This window comes from Streptopelia decaocto (assembly GCF_964273445.1).
Source record: "Streptopelia decaocto genome assembly, chromosome: 4".
Taxonomy (NCBI): Eukaryota; Metazoa; Chordata; class Aves; order Columbiformes; family Columbidae; genus Streptopelia; species Streptopelia decaocto.
In genome coordinates, this window is record NC_138658.1 from 70,245,785 (window position 1) to 70,265,766 (window position 19,982).

General features: G+C 39.8%; 1 protein-coding gene across 7 annotated transcripts; it reads left to right on the forward strand.

Moving 5' to 3' along the window:
- The first annotated feature begins 1,009 nt into the window (after positions 1–1,009).
- On the forward strand, positions 1,010–15,424 carry LOC309438695 (uncharacterized protein). 7 transcript variants are annotated; one of them, XR_014183838.1, is made up of 12 exons: positions 1,010–1,120; positions 3,190–3,306; positions 5,092–5,196; positions 5,934–6,053; positions 8,300–8,452; positions 9,282–9,419; positions 10,081–10,197; positions 11,268–11,375; positions 11,806–11,919; positions 12,199–12,312; positions 13,029–13,220; positions 14,098–15,424. XR_014183838.1 is itself a non-coding variant. In XM_082050420.1 (11 exons), the coding sequence occupies exons 1-10, from the start codon at positions 1,059–1,061 to the stop codon at positions 12,302–12,304; spliced, it is 1,140 nt and encodes a 379-aa protein (XP_081906546.1). In that variant the 5' UTR covers positions 1,010–1,058; the 3' UTR covers positions 12,305–12,312; positions 14,098–15,424. The 7 variants fall into 7 exon arrangements, 1 of the variants encoding a protein (XP_081906546.1); XR_014183839.1 differs by having other exon boundaries at positions 13,046–13,220; XR_014183840.1 differs by having other exon boundaries at positions 13,049–13,220.
- Positions 15,425–19,982: the final 4,558 nt, after the last annotated feature.

Here is a 19,982-nt window from a genome sequence, read left to right on the forward strand (position 1 = left end):
TTTTTTTTGTTATTGTGGCATTGCTTAGATATGTTAACAAGTGCAGGCAACGGAAGGATGCGGTGAATTCCATTAACAGTATGAAATGTGGGACACGTTTCTGTAGAGCGTACATTGTGGTGATTATCAGCACTCTTTGCTGAGGTGGTTTATCTCACCACATCTAGCAGAAGGCTAACTGGGCCGAAACTAAGTCCTTGGCTAATAAGGGAGATAGCACACCAATATCAGGGCTGTTTTTTTGCCATCCCCTGTGCTGGGTGAGGGAGCAGTCGTGGTGGAAATGGTGCCCTTTGCACAGGGAAAGCTGCACTCTGCCCCCTCACAGCGCCATGGGCTGCAGGACCCAACGCCCCCCAGCTTCCCTCTGTAAAACCTTGTAGGAAACAATTTTTCTGCAAATATAATAGGCTCAGGCAGGATCTCTCAGCAAAGCAATTTTTTTTAAGAACAATATTGCAACACCGGGTGTTCTACCTAAAGGTAGGCACACATAATAGGGCAAAAAGCCCCTGCTTATATCCCCCCAAAATCCCGGCCACAATTTCCCTCCTCTGTGCCCCATTGGTGGTGCTTCAGGGTTTACAGGCTACCCTGGCGCATACAATACCCTTCCCCTTATCAATCTACTTAAGATATGGATTCCTGGTACGCTGGCTACACTTCCCCCTAAATTAACTCATAAATACAGGTATCAGTATATATTCTGGGAATAGACTGTGTTTTACATTAAGGATTCAGAGTCTGATGTCTCTCGGTCCTTCCCCCCTGCTGGGGTCAGGCGCCAGGTCCTCAGCTATATAAAAACAACAGTTTTTCGTTAAACGTTCCTTACAACCTGATCGGCTTTTTAGCAGAAACAACATATTTTCCCTTCACCTTTACTAACCCACCCATCCCTCAGCCCCCGCCCGGTTATCCGCCTGCGGGCTTGTGCGCATGCGCAGCCTCACCCCGCTGGGCGGGAACGCCGCGCACGCGCGCTGTACCCCCTCCCTCCCTTCGGAAGGGGGGGCCGCCGCCATATTGCGCGGTGCTGGAGCCGCTTCTCATCAGCCATGTCTCGCGGGCAGCGGGAGCTGCCCTGCCACACCGGCGGGGAGCCGGGGGAGCTGCGCAGGTGGGAGCTACCGCGGGGGGCCGGGCAGCTGGGGCGTGGAGGGTATCGCTCCCTCAGGGCGTCTGTAGAGCGCCCGGGGCTGTGGTGTGTGGGCGGGCGCCATCGCTGAGGGAGGCTCCGTGCAGCGGCTGCTTCGGTCACCAGGCTGGCGCTGAGGTGGGAGGGCGTACGGAGCCCTGGAGGTAAAGAAATGCTGGAATATTTGCCAGGGAAGGAAGATGTGCCAGGGGAGGTTTAGGTTGGACATTAGATAAAAGTTCTTCACCCAGAGGTGCTGGACACTGGAACAGGCTCCCCAGGGAGGTGTCACAGCCCCAAGCCTGACAGTGTTCAAGAAGAGACTGGACAACACCCTCAGACACATGGTGTGAACTGTGGGGTTGTCACATGCAGGGACAGGAGTTGGACTGGATGATCCTTGTGGGTCCCTTCCAACTCAGGACATTCTATGATTCTATTTCTAAATGTCATGATTTATGGTTAGCGTTTTTTTCCCTAGATAGTCAAATAATGTTGTACCTAAGGCATGTTGGGTATTGTACCTTATTTTTAATATTTTAAGTGTTTAAGTTGAGTAATTGTTGTTGAAGATAGTTAGAGAAAGGTTTTATTCATTGACTGCCTTTTCAAAGTCTGAACCATAGAATCACTTTGGTTGGAAGTGACTGTTAAGATCATTGAGTCCAACTATAACCTAAGTAGCACTAAACCATATCCCTAAGAGCCTCACATATACACCTTTTAAACAGCTCTAGGGATGGTGACTCCACTACTTCCCTGGGCAGCCAATTCGAGTGCTTAACAACCCTTTCCATGAAGAATTTTTTCCGAATATCCAATCTGAACCTCCCCGGTACAACTTGAGGCCATTTTCTCTTGTCTCATCATTTGCTACTCAGGAGAAGAAACGAACACCCTCTATGCTTCAGCCTCCTTTCAGGCAGCTGTAGAGAGCATTAAGGTCTCCCATCAGCCTCCTTTTTTCCAGGTTAAACAGCCCCAGTTCCCTAAGAATGTGTTGGAAGTGTCCTTTGCCTATATCCGTGATTTGGAGTAAGCTTTTTGTGTTGTGTGTTAGTAACTTTGAGCCCTCTGGGAGCAGGAGATTTCCAATAGCCAGTCAGGAGGGAGGAGGAAGGGAAGGAAAACATAGGTTGTTAATCCAGCATTAAAATAACAAAAACCTTCCTTCCACGTCACTTGTTGACTTAAAAAGTGCAGAGAGCTCACGTATACAGAGCGATATGTTTACAGTTTACTTGCACATACAGAACAGTATATTTACTGTGTGCAGCATGCAATGTAGAGTCATTCTCTCAGGCAGGTGTGGTCCTTATTGCAGAAGCCAGGTGTGATGTTAGTAGAGCTGTGACAGTGTTTTCTTTGGTAATCTGTTATTTAAGATGTCAAAGCCACCAGAGCTGAGGAGGAAAATGCAGGTAATTCTTAATCCGTAAGGAATCTCTGGCTGTCTTTCCAGCATGTTGCAAGCACCCTGCTATAGCTCCTTGTCCCATGCTTACTTGTGAGGACTCCACAGCAGTGCCTGGTGAAGAATATCCTGTGTAAACTTGTTTACACATGAATGTTTGACCTTATCCTTAGACATACTGTTCTCCTGTGTTGAAGTGATGTTTCTGTATTTGCCTCTTTCATGAGTTCAGTGGTGGACAAAATGATATATAAGTGTCAAATAATGTATTGTTGACAGAGGATCTATCAATGTTGGCATGTTTCAGCAGTTCCATGAACACCAGTGGCAGTCCTCAGTTGTTTTTTCCCCCCTTTTTGTTTGAAAATAGAGAAGCATGTACTCTTGTTATCTAGGTATCAATGGTTTATTTAAAAATTCTGATGTCTTAACTGCATTAGTCAAAGACCTTTTATCTAACACCTTTGTTAAGTTAGTGTTGCCTGAATGAGGAAACTGATGCAAATCACATATCTCTGTCAAATCAGCATTTTGTAATTATAAATGGTGATGCTCAGATTGTCCATATTTGTTTTGTATAGACAATGTTCACTGACTACCAGTGACTTGATTTCTGATGAGAATTCTTATTTTCTAGTCCTGTGCAATATCCACACTGCTGGCATCAAGAGCAGGAATGTAGAAGTTGGAATTATTCAGATTCCTTGGTGTCTGATGAATATCGATGTAGACATTTAGACCAGTGGCTGGAGAGGTAAGGAATAAATGTGAAGTTTGTTTGAATCTTCACTTTGCACTCTTTAGGAATCCAACAAAACTCTGGATGTGATTAAATTAAATGTTTTCTAATAATAGTAATTCCTAATTCTAATAAGAATTAGGAAATGGTACCTGCGTTATACAAGTAGACCATTGAGTTTGGCTAATTGAAGTACATGACATAATATTAGGCAGTATTCCACATGAAAGAGAGAAGCGGTGCATACTGGTACAGTCGTTTAAGCCCTTTATTGCTGAACTCTTAAATATTGGTATAAAACTCCCATTGAAACAGTGTGCTGTTACTTTTTATGCTTTATTTACACATCTTTATGTGTAAGTGTGGGCAAAGAGTGTTTGTCTCTTCACTTGGCAATACACTTGGTATATTCAGCTGTACTACATTTTTTAGTAAATACTTTTGGGTTTGTTTTTTTTTTTGTACTGGAGACAATTTGAGATGAGATCAAATTTTATATGTAGGTAGTTCTTGGAGTGTCTTGCTTTGCTTTTGAATGTTGTACACTAAAGACCTCAGGTGGAAGAAGTGGTTGAGATTGGTATATTATATGTCTGACAGTATGAAAAGTGGTGAGTGCTTGGATAGGTGCAGAAAATTGAGTAGAACTTAAGAGATGAAATAGTTTACTGAGGGCACTTAAACTTTTTTTAATATAGTTTATACATTTCTGAGTATCACATTATAGGAAGGCAGTTGTAATTTCTGATGACATGTTTAATATTACATCAGTTAATAAATGAATCTTTTGAGGAGCTTAGGAAAGACCTTGTATTCAGGAGTGTTTTCTGTGTCTTTGCTGTCATAAAAAAATAGTAACTATGATTTTTGAATCAAACTGGATGTGCTGGCAGCATTTTGTGTTTCTCTTTTGCTGAGTAGATACATGCCTTCTTAGTGTGGAATCTTTGTCTTGTGTTAAAATGACATTGGCAGCGTGGATAGTAATTTCATCTGTGGATGTGAAACTGTTTAGGGAAGTAAGACTATAATCTAAATCTGCTTCAATATTACTTATGTTAAATGTTGAGGTATTAGCATTGAAAGAAGTAGATAGACCGAAAGAAGAAATTATCAGCGTTTCAGAATACTACAGTATTATACACTTTTCATTTATTATATTTTTTTTTTGTGAGTTATTGAGGAACCTTGTTAAGTGTTTCTTCACTCAGAGATCATGAGTGATCCATCTGACTAAGAGCTTCCTGGCTCACTTTTTGGCTTTATACAGCAGAGTTTACATTCTTGAAATGATATGTTGGGGTATGATAGTGTCTGACAAAATGTTACTTCTGCTGATGTGATGGGCATTTTTCTGTTCCTTAAGCATCTCCTCTGTCCTTCAGAAAGTCTGTAGCTGATGACAGAGAGCAGTAACTAGACTGATGATTCTGAGCTCAAGTAATTTCATGAATTGTGCTCTTTGACAGAATGGCAGTATTGAGAAAGTCCTCAAGTAGTAGAGAGAAGCATTTGTATTGGTTGAGGTAGGAGAATTTTAAGAGTTGGTCAGGTCTGTGTTCTGGCATGAAATTTACTTCATGACCATTTTCTTTCCTTGCAAAGTAAAACTGATAATCTTGCATCACTGCTGAAGTCTTGAGCTACAATGTTTTGATTCATTTGACTTTGAACTGAAACAGATTGGGGTATGCGCATGGTGTTACAGTTGTGGAGCTGTTTTTGTCCACTATTGAAGTCCTGTTTGCTAACCATGTTATGAATATCAAATGTTCATATTGAGTTCTCATTATTTTCCAGCTCTACAAGACCAGAATACCCCAGGCCTCTTTCTGGTTGCCCCAGCTGGGAAGGTAGAATTGAAGACAACGAAACAATGAGGACATCAAGTAAAAAAATTACAAAGTAGGTATTGAATAATTTTCAGCTATTATTGTGTTGGTTTTAGCAATAGCCATCTGATGTTCTGCAGCTAGTTTGCATGCATTAATGAAGATTTGAGGCACCGCCAGGCCATTTCATATCAAGCCTGAAGGAAGCCTTAAGGAGAGTGTAGCATTGAGAAGTCTTATCTCAAAAGCTGCTTGTGTGATAATTTCAGATTCTTTTCTTTTTCATCTTAAATTTCAAGTTAATTACAACTTTCCATAAAAGAAAATACTGGATAGTGAAACAAACAAAAACAGCTGTTGAGGCTTATAGAGAGAAATGGCTATTAGGTCATTCCAACTAGCCTCCTTTATATTACCCATCTCTGTTTTGCTGAGTTTAAGCTTTTTCGTATTTATGTTAGGAGGTTACACATACATGCAATAATCTTGTGTCATTTCACTTTCTTATTGTAGGACTATATATAAGTTTCTAATAAGGCAGCTTAAGCACTGGTACCCTCAGGTGTATGTTTACTTGTTACCAGCCTAAGCAATTGCGTGAACTTGCAAAACCTACTCTGTTTGTTGTAATGATTAATTTGGTTAGCACAACTTTCACTACTGTAAAATGCTGAAGTAAGGGTTGTTTTTCCTCTCTATCACAGTAAGGATACATTCAGTTCTAGAGTATGTGTTTATATAAATTGTTGTAAAGCCATGAAGGTTCTTTTCAACGTATTTCTAATGTTTATTTTTAAATTCTGTTTCAAGGGATTCTACTAATACAGCAGAAAGGGAAACAGATGAAGTGGTTCTGAGGAGAAGACAGAAACAGATCAATTTTGGAAAGAATACCCTTGCTTATGACAGATACATTAAAGAAGTTCCAAAGTAAGTTGCATATTTCCAAATAAATTCTTCTTTGTTCCTGAAAATTACATGAACAGTAATTGAATAAAACTTGAATCAATGGATTTTTTTGTTGTTGTTAGAGAAACCAGGTATTTTCTGCATACAAGTGAATTTAGGGAAAATTGAATGCTAAATGTTCCCTTTGTGTATTGCTGTTGCTATTACCAAACATACTTTAAATAAATTCCTTACTAGTCAGCACCCTGTGATACTTCTGGTGACTGTTGCTAGGCCGGTGTGAAGTTAATTGATATGAGGAAATGATGGCTTTGGCTGAGGACTGAATAAAGCCTTGCATTCAAGTATTGGCAAGGGAAACAAGTCTTCAGTGATTCATCAGTAACCAGCACATCAAAACCTGGATTTCTTGCTTTCTCTGTCATTCTGCTTTGTGCTTCAGAATCTGCAAATTGTGGCACTTAAATCAAGATTTAGCCAGCCCCTGTGCTTACTGCAGAGCTGTTAAGACTCAGAAGCTATACTGTACTAATGTCTGGATTTGCATCTATGTTATTGGTTTTTTGTTTTGAGGGTTGATTTTAGAGGTTTTTCTACACGTCTTGCTACTTAAAGTTGCCTGCTTTCTGTGGGTTTTACCTGTAAGAATCTGTTGTGAAAATTGTCAGCCAAGTGTGGTGGATGCTGCAGGCTTGTTGTTCAGGAAAAATTTGAAAGCTTAGACTAGATGACTAAAAATCAACAGCAGACACCAAAAATAATCACTGATATCACACAATATCGTGATTGCATCTTCAATAACACTCTTTTTTCCTTAGCAGGTATCTTTTTATCTTACAAAAAGTGTTCTGGGTGGCATTTTAACACTGTAGTGTATAATACTATCCCTTAGCAGGCGTCTTTTTATCTTACAAAAAGTGTTATGGCTAAGTACATTGATCTGTGAAGCTGGTAGGGGAAACCATTTGAGACCAAGGTACTTCTGTGTGATTTAAAACATTATGCTTCCCCACAATGTGCGGGCTTAAAGCTGGCTCCAGTATGATAGGACTTTAGATGGGATTATTTTGTACTGAAGGTACAGTTTGAGTGAGCTCTCCTGTGGTTGGAAGGACTGAGGTTTGAGATACCATCTGAGAAACAGCACTTCCAGCCATTGGGTAATCCCAGACAGCATTGTTGTAGTGTCTGCCCTGTCTAGATTCAATGGAAAAGGCATATTGTTTACATTTTACCTGGAGAGTGGTGCTGCTTTGTTTTCTGTACTCTCAAAAGGCAAATGTCATATAGAATTACAGCAGTCCCTGTTGTAATAATGCATGGATAATTGTGGAATAAAAGTTCACTGAAGTTACTTATGGGTTGACCCCTCCCAGCAGCCAAGTACCCACTTAGCTACTTGCTTACTCCCTCTCCCCAGTGGGTTGGGGAAGGAACAGGAAGAGCAAAAGTGGATTGAGATACGGGTGTTTATAGGTGAAGGAAAGAAAGCGGAGTAGGAAGCAATTGATGCAAATGCTCACTACACAACAGAGTGCCCTGGCAGTCTCTGAGCCCTGACTACTATAGAAGATGCCTCCCTATTTTCCTCTACCTGATTTTTTCTTGAGCATGACATTATATGGTATGGAATATCTCTTTGGGTAATTTGAGTCAGCTGTCCCAGTGGTTTCCCTTCTCAGCTTCTTGTTCACCTTCAACTTAACAGCTGTGGGATGGAGTGAGGCAGAGTGGGAGAAAGAAATGACCTTGAAGCTGTGCAAGCACTGTGCAGCAATAGCCAAAAATTGTGTTATCAGTATTATTTTAGCCATAAATCCAGAACACAGCAGTAGCAGGGACTGCTATGAAGGAAGTTAACCCCATCCCTGCCAGACTCAGTACAATAATAACTACAAATAAACTGCACCTGACTCAGTAAAATTGAGATAAAAGTAGCTGGAGGCTAGGATACTATTGAACGGGTACGAGTTATGTTGCTTCTGTTTTGTATTTGTCCAAGGGCAGTAGGGATCTGCTTTTGGCAGCTGTCAGAGTGCTGGACTGGATGAACCTCTGGTCTGATTCAGCGTGTTATTGATAGTTGTTGCTTATGTGGTCTGGTTTTGATGATGTTTTAGAATACACTCATTTCAGTTAAGTGTTTAAAAATACAAAAACTTAATTTATTAGGTCACTGATGCTTGTGTGATGCAATGTGCTGAGTTGTTTTTTTTTAAGAAGGAAAATTATGTTCTGAAGTAATAAATGTTACTGTGTATTTACAGGAATCAGCGAATACCAGGAGTTCACCCCAGAACTCCCAACAAATTTAAGAAGTACAGCCGTAGATCCTGGGACCAGCAGATCAGACTGTGGAAGATAGCACTGCATGCCTGGGATCCTCCTGAAGAAACCTGGGATCTGCAGCCAGTGTGTGTGTGAGTGAATTAATTCAATGCATGAATCTTGCTTCACGGGAGGAGTCTGTATTCCAGAGCATTCCTAACTGGGAGGAAGAGATCAGGTTCAGAAATGGGAATCTCCTTGAATGCCTTGTTTTCCTTTTGAATTCTGTTAGTCTTCAAGATATTATCATTATTTAGTCTAAATTCATCTCCAATAAGGTGCTTTGGGGGAAGGAAGGCATTTGGTCTGCCTGCAGTTGTATATTCCCTTCCCCTGTGTGTTTACACTAGTCAGCACAAGGTAAAATTATTTTTCTAGAAAGTGACAGCCATAAGCAGAAATTTGGTGATTACTGTTCCTTGACCTTGATAACTTTTTCATCTTTCATTTTCCTGTTGTCAGTGGAACCACCTTTCTCCTGCAATAACAGTATGTTAGAGGATTTGAGAAGTATGAGAGGATTATAGAGACATTTCAGTGCTCTCTGCAGGAGAGTGACAACTGTGTTCAAGATATTGGGTTTTTTTTTTTTAATCTTTTCAGAACTTTGAATTTCTGTAACAAGGCTAGCTCTGCTAACTGACACCACCTGATACTTTACAAGGCTTGGACTAGTAAATTAGGAGACAAAGAGTGAATGGGCTTCTGTTAGTTCTGGAACTGCATTGTGTAAATAGTTTCAGCTGTGTTGTAATTGACCTATGGTGGAAGTTGCAGTTGTTTGCACCATTTGGATGTCATGTGAGATAGACTGTTAATTATTACTGCAGCTTAACTGTCTTCTGCTTGGAGCAGTAAGCCAGATGGGTAGTGGTTTATATCCTTTTTCTTTTTTTCCTCATTTTTTTTTTTTTTTTCCAGTAGTACAGAACCCTCAGGCAGTTCCCAGGAGTGGTTCTGCAAAGACCAAGATGTTTCTGGCTCCCTTCTATTTGATGAAAGGCAAAAGAGAAATGAGCGTGAAGATGAATGGAAACAGGCTGACTACACACCAGAGAGGTACCAGATAAAACTTTTTTGGTTAACTTATTGAAATAATTCAATACATGTCAGGTTTTTTTAGGAAATGTTTAATGAGGGAGGGCAGTTAATGCTTGGATTTTGAGTTTGTCACTTGCTGTTGAATGGTACATCACTGATACAAAGCATGAATGTGGAAAAATTACCAGTGTTATAGAATTGCATGAACAACAACAGAAAAAGGCAGTATTTTTTTAGCTTCTCTGTTTACACAGTGGAGTACTGAGGTTTCTTTAACCACTGGCGAGTGCTGAAAGTAGGATACCTTTTTCAGAAGCAAGAGTGACCATCCTTAATTAACAGTGTTACCCTGTCTGCAGAAGAGCAGAGTGATTAAGAGTAAAGTGCCTCACACGCTTCCCTGTTTACTGAGATATCTCAGTCTGGGGAATATGTGGGAGCTGAAAATGGTTCTGCTTCCAAGTTTCTTCTGTGATTGTGACTGGGTTCATTTTCCAAAATACAGTGCAGTGGTTACCAAAATTTGAGCCGCTTTCTCAGTGTTTCTCTGACTGAAGTTTCATACCTCAAAAAAAAAAGTTTTGCAGTGTAGCATGTGCCATTCTTTTGCAGAATTCTGATAAGCATTTACAAAGAGATGAAAAATGTTGTGTGTGTAAAATCTGTCTTATTTTTGTAGTTCCTCTTCTCCCGATTCTTCTCCGGTATGGAAACGCAGAAAAAGAAACCATTCTGACTCCTCTGTGGTTTCAAAGAGCAAAAACCATTATGTGGATATGTACCATACACTGGAAAGGTATGAAATGATTCTCCGTATGGAGATGCCTTTGGAATATGACTAGTATTTATCCCTCCGTTTGTTAATAGCTTTAATTTTATCTAAATGTGTGTGAAATTTAATCATCCCAGAATAATCGTGTTGTATGATAGCAAATATTTACAGTGGTCCACTGCAAACATGAAGGAACTTAAGTGTCAGAAGACACAAAGTAGGTTATTTTTTGTTTGTAGATTTAGACAACACTGATGTGTTGTTCTTGATTTCTCATGGGATCTGGTTTCTGCGTCGGAGGTTGTAATTTCTGAAAGTGTCAGGCATCTGCCATAGTAACTTCCCATACCTCTTAACGTGCATTGCATTCTACTTTTTGGCATACAGAGTGTGTACAAGTGGGCGAATGTTATGGTAAAGGAATGGAACCCAATGTGCAGTCACGAGTGTGACAGTGAATACTGAAACTTGCTGCATGTTTAATTATTGCTGTGTTACATTTGCTACAGGTATTACAGAGAATACGTGTTCATGAAAGTATGTGAAAGAAGTTTTATGTATTTTGATTAAGCTTTTCCCTGCCTTTTGAAACATGGTTTGGGAGAAAATGCTTGTTGGAACAAGGAGGTGGTCACCCAGCCTGAGACTGGGACATAGGGAGGTGAATCTTCAAAATAAGTAACAGAAGGGTAGAGTTTTTCAGGCTCACACCTTCTTTATTCTAAGTTGTTTAGGAATTAAACTACTCCTATAGTGATTGGTGTTAATCATATTTCCTTTGTCCCCCTTTCCCAGCTGCTGCATAAGAGGTCTTTCTATAAATAAGAAATGATAGGCTGCATAGAGGAGAACATGATTTAACTTCATGCAAAGTTTTGTCAGAACCATAAGAAAACTGGAGTAATGATTTAAGTTTTTGGGGGGTTTAGTTGACTTTTCACACTAACCTTAGTAAAAATGTTTATACGGATGAGGTTTTTTTTCTCTGTACCCCCTTCAGGGTACAGTTTTTTTTCTCTCCCCCCCTTCAGGAGGATTAAGAGGATCTGTGATACAAAGGTTTGTGGTTTCAGACCTTTTCGTTTTCTTTCTAGTCTTACTGACTCAGGACATCGGGATGCTTTTTCACAGTGCTCGGAGTGGGAGGCCTTTGGTGAAAATGACAAACTAATGACAGTACAACATGGGATAGAAATAACAAGGTAAATACCATAATAAATGTGATGATTCTTCTGTTTATTACTTGTGCTGTGAAGGTGTTCTTGGCTTTGTAAATATTTTTTCCTTCACTGTTTAATACTACTTTTTTTTTTTCCTCTCTCCTTGAACTTCCTCCAGTGTGGGGTATGTTTGGTTGTTATTTGTGTTCTTTGAGTTTACTTGGCTTTTTCCAGTCTGACTATCCATCTATTGCTTTCTGCTGCTTCTGCCATTATGTAATGCTGGAAGATGCTGAGCTCCTTTCACTCTCTTTGTCTTATGGAAAGCAATGACATTTTACAGAATTGATCCCCATGGTTGTCACTAGCCTCTCACTTCCTGAGCCTAGGAGCTGAAAGCTTCTTCTCTGTCTCCTGAGAGATTAACTTTTTTTATAGCTGACAACAATAGTAGTTATTTGTTTTTATGCAGTGACTCCATTCCAGCCAGTTGTTCTTCAGGATGGAACAATCAGAAACAGAAAAACAACAACTTCTTTCTGCCTGACAGCAACACTTGCAGAGATACAGACTTCAGGCTGGAGAGGTATGAAGTGCAGCTTATCAGTCAGTCTTTTTTGGCCTGTTAAATTAGAAGTATAGTTGCTTTATTACTGTATTTCAATCCAAGCTTTGATTATAAAACATAGATTTATTTGTTGTTTTTACTATTCTTAGAGGTGTGTTGGCCAATATTTATGTTGTATAGTAAAATTCTGTCCTTGTTCTCATAATCTGTATTAAATAGTAGGTTGTAGCTGTATTTCATATAAAAACTTTACCGTAATAAAGCTACTTAGTTGTTTTTAATGTATTTTATTTGTAGGCTTAAACTTTGTAGCAGTTTATTGGAAGGACATCAGTCGCAATACCCTGAAAGGAGGTGGGGAAGTACAAATGCTGAAGATAGAATAATGAGGAAAAAAATTTGAATACTAAGGTGAGTTCATGCTGACTACTTACGTTACCTATTCTGTTTCAGTAGCCTGTACACAGTACCATTCTACAGAGTCCAGCTGTTCAGTTCAAGCAGATTGATTTCTCTTTTTGTTCCTTTGTTATATTAGTATTTTATCCCATCCTCTTGTATTTAATGCAGCATATTAATTAAAACATCCAATACTTCAGACGTGGTAAATTAAAATATTTACCTGTTTGGCCAGAAATCATAATGTATTTTATCACCCAAACATGAAGTGCCATTTTAAAAATTATTTCAGTAGCAGCTTTTCTACCTCTTAGTATTTTTGTGATGAAGTCAAAACTTTGCATTTGCCATTGTATCAATGAAAATTTTCTTTTGGACTGTAGATTCCTGTGATGCATTAATAGAATGGATAGTATCTTGAGTCAAATAGCGCTTTTTTTTAACTGGTGGTCTGTGTGATTTGATTGCCTTTGATCTACACTTAATACAGGCTCTGAAACATTGATCTTGAAATATTTTGTGTAACAAAACCAATTAAGAATATGGCATACAATTAGTTTTACATAGGTTATATCAATATGAGGAAAAGACAGCTTTTAAAAAAACTGTGCTGATCACAGTTTTTTCCTGTTGACTGTATTGGTTTTTAATTTAAATTCTTTGAGCGTGAATAAGACAATATGGATTCACTTTTCTAAAGTGCTAATTCAGTATTTGAAAATATCTAGTCTCTCTTTGTATATAGAAGGATCGAAGACGGACTTTCTCCTGTGGCAGAAAATGATTTGAAGAATAGGGATATAGTCTGAGATCAGCAGATGAAGTCTTGGAAAACTGGTGCAGTTGCATAAAATGTGCATTGAAAGAGGAAGAGATTTACAGTCAGCATATGTGCAATCACCATAAGGTGAAATGTGCAGGTAAAAGAAGCATGTCTCTATACATCACAGCTAAAAGAGCCTTTCTGGTCTTCTACACAGTCAGTTGATATTTAGCTGCTTTGCAGTTGTCTTTGTTGTAAACTCAGTGGGTTCATAATCACTCAGTCTAATAGAAAAACTATCTTTGTGACATATAACATGAAGAAAGTGAATTAAATAGCATCTCTATGAAGCAACACGTTGGTGTCCTGGGAAGCAAAGATCTATATTTGGGAGAGACAGTACCTTTAACCGTGGTTTTTAAGTTTGATGAGCTCTCTCAAATGGCAGGAACTTCATCTGTGGAAAATGAATGTTGCTTGAAAACTAGATAGTGAGTTACATGGTAGAACCCCACACCACCCACCATTTTGCTAAAAGAAAATTTGTCTTAAACAGAAACATAAATCTTGCTATTTGGAGCCCAGTTAAATGTCTATAAGTTTGCATGTATCTGGTTGCTTTTTAAAGGAAAAATCCTTAGTAAGGCACTTAAGATATGGGAAGGGATTCGTTAATTAGAATTGAGAGAAAAATGTCTTTTAATGAAGATGTGTAAGTGAAAGTTATGTGAGGGGTTGGGAAAGATAAGCTCAACTACTTCATTTTCTCTTTGACAAATAATTTAGCAATACAGGGTATGTAGTACCCTGTTTTTCCAATAAGTTAAGTTCTCAAAGCATTCATACTATCTGTAGCACTTTCTTTAGTATGGCCAATATGACTTTGTCTTTTGATGCTGTACTTTAAGCTCACCATCTGCAATGCTCTGTTACATTTACTACTGTATCACTACAACTTAAGAGAGTAAACATTTTGCTGTTAATTGCTAGATGGATAACAGCATCTTATAAATATGATCTTTTTGTTTCTCCAGATCTTTAAGAATAGATCATTTTCTGCAAGCTCTGCTTCAAGTGTAAAACTTCAGTTTTTGTTAAGCCTGTGCTACAATGATGATGGATGTTCCATAAAGCCTTTGTGAGAATGTTTCTGCTTTACCTGCATCGACAGATGATGTGCATCATATTGTAAAGGCTACTTCAGTTGATGGATCCTTCTGTTGCCTTTTGGAGATCGTGCTGCTTAGAGTGTGCTAATGTTATGCTGGTGAATTGGTCCAATATTGATTCAGACTGAAGAATGGCCACCCCTTAAACCAAGGAGTTAAAGCATGTTTTCTCTGCTGGCCCGGAATTGTACATGCATCCTGAAGAACTGCTTCAAAAGAATGTAGATCATTCCAACCTTTCTCCAGTTGTTAAACTGTTCTTAGCTTTTGGATCTGGTGATCATCCATTTGGCTTATTTACTGTTCTTGGAGATGAGATGTATTAAGCTAGCATTTGCTTAAGCCTAGTGAGAGAAGAGAAAGGAAGGATAGATGGTTTATCAAAATTGGTTCCCTGTCTTTAAGGGAGTGAACAGGTGTGTTGCTGAACAGCAACATAGCCTAAATAGCTGGATTTTGCTTTTCTGTGTGTTGCAGCCTGACCCAAAGAACCAACCTACTGCTGAGAGCGTAAGAGGGTGAGTTCAGTGCCGCCTTCTCTTACAGAAATTGGAGGTGAGCAGCAGTATTTGCAGTTTTGGAGCAGCTCTTGGGCATGGGGTGTCCAGGCTAAGGGTTGTGATGGTGTTGAGGTGTGCTCTCCTTTATTTTATTCTCCTAGCACTGTGCTCAGGACAGAGGGTGGACTGTGGGAGACAGTGGAGTTGAGACCAGATTCATGTGTCAGTTACAAGAATTTCTTACAATCCTTGTGGCATTTTCTGTAGCATGTACTGGGATGCAACTGTCTGTTAGAGCTGGGAATTGTCTCTTTCCAGGAATTCGGTTTGGCTCTTCATAAGGCCACTGGCGAACTGTGGCAGCACTTGTGGTGACACAGCACAGACTTGCTGTGGGGCTGGCAGTGTAGCCAAGGGCCAAAAGCCTGTTTTGCTGCTGAAGTGGAAGTGAACTGCTTCCCTAGAAACTTCTCCCAGTCTCTTCAAAAATGTGTTCTCCAGGTGTGCTCAGGCATATGGTGTTCAGTGGTGTCCCAGCACAGGGGTGGCTCAGTCACACACCGCAGAGTATGCAGCGTGTGTATACAAGGAACTTTATACAGCACTTTTTTAAGAAGTAACATTTATAACCTTGTTCCAGTGTGCATGCTTCCATGTATTTATTATGACTGTAAATAAAGGAGTACATTACATTTCTGGCATTTTTTTCTTTATGCAGAGGAATTGAAGACTTTTAAAATCCCTGTTACTCTGCTTTAGCTGTTATAATTTGTCAGAGTTCCATTATAAAAGGAATACATGGGTTCAGTAGTCCTTTTTTGTGAATTTGTTTTAGTGTTTTGTTTTGTTGGGTTTTTTTTGCTGTGGGTTTTGTTTTGTTGGTTTTAGCCCTTGCTAAAAGGAGAAAATGAGGACTCTTCAGAGATTAAATCAAACTCTTGAAGTGAGTTTACAGTAAAATTTGGGTTGTGTCCATCCCCTCCGTTTATATTTTGACATCTTGTTTTGAATTTGCATGTAGTGCATTGTAATGTAGCGGAAGGGAACAGCTGCCATGAGAAAGGTGTCCTCCCAATGAGGGTGGAGCTGTTAGGTGAGTCGTGAAATAGGCTGTCATTAAATACTTGGGCTCAGCTGTTGGGGCCCTTAAGCTTTTGCTATGATGGACAAGGCCTGAAGTGGATTTATGGACACAAATCCATCGGACTTGTAATTCAACAGTCCTTAAGAGATCTTTTATGTCTCTGTTGAAGATACTTGGACTAGAAATAACCAATCTGCTTGCAGCAGTTAAATTTTGGGCAGGTTCTGGATACTTGGACAAGCTATGCCAGCACAAGGAAAGGAATGATATTGAGCATATGAGGTTTGAGATCTGCTAAAGTAATTTCATGCAGTGCTGCCACTGGATGTACAACCATCATAATGTCTTCTAATTAGTTCCCTCATCAGTCTACACAGAGCAGTTAAAACTGGAATGCAATCCATCCATTCACTCATCTATGCAATGCTTTTTGACATAGGAGTTTACAACCGAGGTAAGCAAAGGTGAAGTCTGACACTCAGATTATATTTGATAGCCTTCCATTAATCTTACCTATTGTAATTAAATCCACTTTGCAGGAATCTGTGCTCAGTTTGTAATTAAGCCAAAGTGAACTTCACCAGCCAGATTTAATTTTTCAAGAAGTGATGTGTATCTTTATTGCTTTGCTTCCACTGGGAGAATTTCCTTACAGATGATACACTATCTGTGCTTGTACAGTTACAGTCCTTTACTAGCAGTTCAGAAATGCTACTGGTTATGTGCACTTTGGTTTGCTTCTAAAACTGCTCCTTTGAGGTCAAAGTGATGAGACTATCTCCTCTCCTTCCTGAAATTCCCACTGTGGTGGGAAAGTGCTTTTCTGAAGGATTTTCCTTGCTGACAGGGACAGAAAGATGCAAGGCAGCTGTAATCCCTACATTGTCTTACAACAGATAGTTAAATTCAGTTTATCAAGCGGAACTTTTATGTAGTGTTATGCTAAAAGTATTGCCTGGCTTCCAGGCTGTCCTCGCTCTGGCTCACTTGGATGTGTGCGGGTAAACATGCTGTTCAAGTCATCTTATCTTAGAGCAAGGCTGGAGGAAATAGAGTTTGTTTGTATGTGTTTTGAACCTATGCAGAATTTGAAGCATGTCCTTGGTGTGGGAACACAGCCTTGTTTTCTGCGGTGGTGTGTGGGAGAGGTGCGAGCACAGCAAGCTTTCCTGCAGGAGCGTGGATGTTTGTGCAGGTGCCACACAGAAGATGTGAGTGAATTATGGTAAGACCAGGCAAGAGGAAAGGAACTCTGAAGGTAAATCCTTTCCGTTGTGCTATTTCCAGATTTTAGTGTTTCACTGAGCACAGATCCAGCCTGACATCACCGCAGGCATTTTGGAGACATTCTACAACAGCAATCTCTAAGGAGAAAAGTGCAGGACCTGTGTACAACCTTTGAGGAAAAAAAAACATGCCATGATGGAAAGCAAATACAGTTCTCCCTTAACTTTTTTCAAACTTCTGCTGATTTCAGCCAGGAGCGCTAGGTATGTAGACATTCCACCCAAAAAGCATTATTAAACAGGTAAAACACCATTTCCAAATACATGCTTAGCAGGAGTCTTTGAGATACATGCATATAATGAGAATGCAGATGTAATTTGAAAAAGTGAAACAATTTAATATGGTCTATTTACAAATCGGAAAAAATAAGTAAAACCATTGAAAAGTTGAGTAAAATAATGCAAAAAAAATAAATCAGTAGAAAGCAAGCTAGCTGCTGAGGTTTCAAACTGTTTAATTTCTAAAAACCATTGCTAATTAATGTCTGAAGGCTTGGTCTGGCCTGGTGCAGTTGCCAAGGCAGACTGGCAGGGAGGCATTTCTTTCTGCTTCTGAAGCTGTTAGTTTTGCTGGGAAGTTAGTGTGTCTGTGTTTATTCATCAATCCATTGTGTGGCATTACTTTGCAAAAAAAGAAAAATCAGCCAAGTGTTAGAATAGTATTTGTGCCTTTTTTGAAAAAAAAAAGTTAATTTCTCCCCCTTCTAACAAGACAATGTGCAATGAGCTTTGTGAATTCACTATGGAGAGGAACTTCAACACCTCTGAGCAATCCTGAGCTTCACTGAGCAGGTGCTTCCTCTTGGCCTTCAAGACCACAGATGCAATACTGCAGTGATCTCTGGTAGAAGAAAAATCAGCAGTTTTTACTCTGCTGATCTGAGCCCCTTGTCTGACCTTTACTTTGTTACTCTTGGCCTTATGCCCAGAGTTAAAAGCAGCTGTACATACTGTACTGTATGGTCTTGCACAGCCTTGAAGAAAGCACCTTTTTATATCTGCAAACTGAAAAAGTGGCAAGAATGGCTGCTAGGCTATTTACCAGACTTCAGCTGGGGTATTCCTGTAGGCCATTTTATTCAACTTTCAAAAATAAGTTATATTAATCAGAGAAAATGTGCTCCTGGAGCTATTAAAGATAGGAGTCTGGAGACCTGGAATTAATGTGAGCATGTGGTTAAGAAGCAGCAGAAAGACTAAGATAGGTATTGCATATGGTAGGTGTTGTTCCTCTGATTTTCTTCATTACTTAATACATATCTAAGGTAACATGCTTGTTTCAACTGGAATGATGTTGTTTTGGACAATTCCTAGTAAATGAAGGTGTGTCCTGCCACCCACTGTACCTGCTGATTCTGTCCTTTCTAAGCTCAACTTGTAGACAACAAGAGCTCTAGTTCTATGTAAATGATAACCTGAAACACAAGTCAGAGTAGCAGGTGTCTCTAATTTCTGTAACTAATTACATGAGAAAGTTGTAGCTTGTGGAAACATGCTTTATTGCTACAGGAGAGATGCAAATCCACTTTTCTCCCCATACACTTCAACCTTGCTATGCATGAAGTAACTTCATAAAAAAAGAACCAACAAAACACCTGTCAATATGTACTCAGAGTGTCTCTCTAATATGCAGTGCCAGGCTTTCGTAATAGCTTTTGTGTTAAGCTGCTCAAAAAAAAACCCCAAACAAACAAAAAAGACAACAACTGAACCAGCTTCTGTTTGCTACTTCTGCTGTCCATCAAATGCATTTCATTTCTCATCTTTCAAGTGGTTTTTCTTTTGTTTAAGAAGAGGAAATGAAGATATGGATAGTGAACAGACTTTGCTCATATGCTGCAGGCAGTATCCAAATGTCACTAATGTCAATTGATTTTACTACATTAAGAATATTCTGTCTCTTTGATTGTTTTAACCTTAATCTGACAACAGTTGATGTGTTTGCTGATCTGAGAAGCAAATAATGTCTCTTGAGAAAAGGAAGAAAACTCTGATCTGGTTCTATGAAAGAAACATCCCATTTTCTTTGATAGCCTATTCCATTTTGAATACCAAACCTGCAGAAATCTGGCAGTTACATTATGTGCCAAAAACAATTGAATGCCTTTTAAAATATTAATTCTTGCTTGCTTGTGGAGATAAATCACTTTACCTAGAGGTAACTTTACCACCAGTGCCTCTGAAACTGTGATAACAACATCCAGTGCCCAAGAAGCAGCACCGAGGCCAGAAGAAGAAAACGTGGCCTGGTTTGTGTGCATCTCTGTGGAATGTCCCACCAGCCTTCAGTCCAACAGGCCTGTAAAAGTGTTTTTGTTTAACACTGCTTGTGTTCTGCTGTAGGAGTTCTCCAGGTTGTGAAATGTCAGTTTATACCAGATGTCACAGATGAACAGGATCATACTGTCTGTGGAAACATCTGAAAACTCTGCTTACTAAAGCACAGAAGCCTCATAGTGTTACTCAACCTTATTCAATATTCACATGCAATATTATTTAATGTCACTTTATGAAATATAAACTTAGGCTGTAGAGTTGAACTGGCTGTGAAAATATCACATACTTTTCATGGATTAAAGAGCCGTGCCCAGGCCTGCAGTCCGTCATCTTTAAATCCCGGGAATCTATAATTTCCTTTTGTTTTGGCTAATTTTGGCTGGTTTGCACGGGCAGCGCTTTGCTTGCCCGCCCCACAGTCGGCGCGCGCCAAAACCGCGCGCCGCCGCGCTCGATTCTCCCGCCAACACGCCCCGGGGCGGGGCCGGGCGGGGCCGGCAGGAGTGGGCTAAACCATTGCACCAGCCTGGGGGGGAGTCGTAAGTGTCCTCGGGTGTACGTGTACTGGCAGCGCGGGGCTTATTTCCTTCTCCTCCCCCCCTG

What these genes read in the sequence shown, in the direction of transcription:
- LOC309438695 (XM_082050420.1), top strand. Translation starts at nt 1,059, where the DNA reads ATGTCTCGCGGGCAGCGGGAGCTGCCCTGCCACACCGGCGGGGAGCCG. An exon ending in TTAGACCAGTGGCTGGAGAG is followed by an intron (nt 3,307 to 5,091) that starts GTAAGGAATAAA and finishes ATTATTTTCCAG; the next exon opens with CTCTACAAGACCAGAATACC. An exon ending in GATCTGCAGCCAGTGTGTGT is followed by an intron (nt 8,453 to 9,281) that starts GTGAGTGAATTA and finishes TTTTTTTTCCAG; the next exon opens with TAGTACAGAACCCTCAGGCA.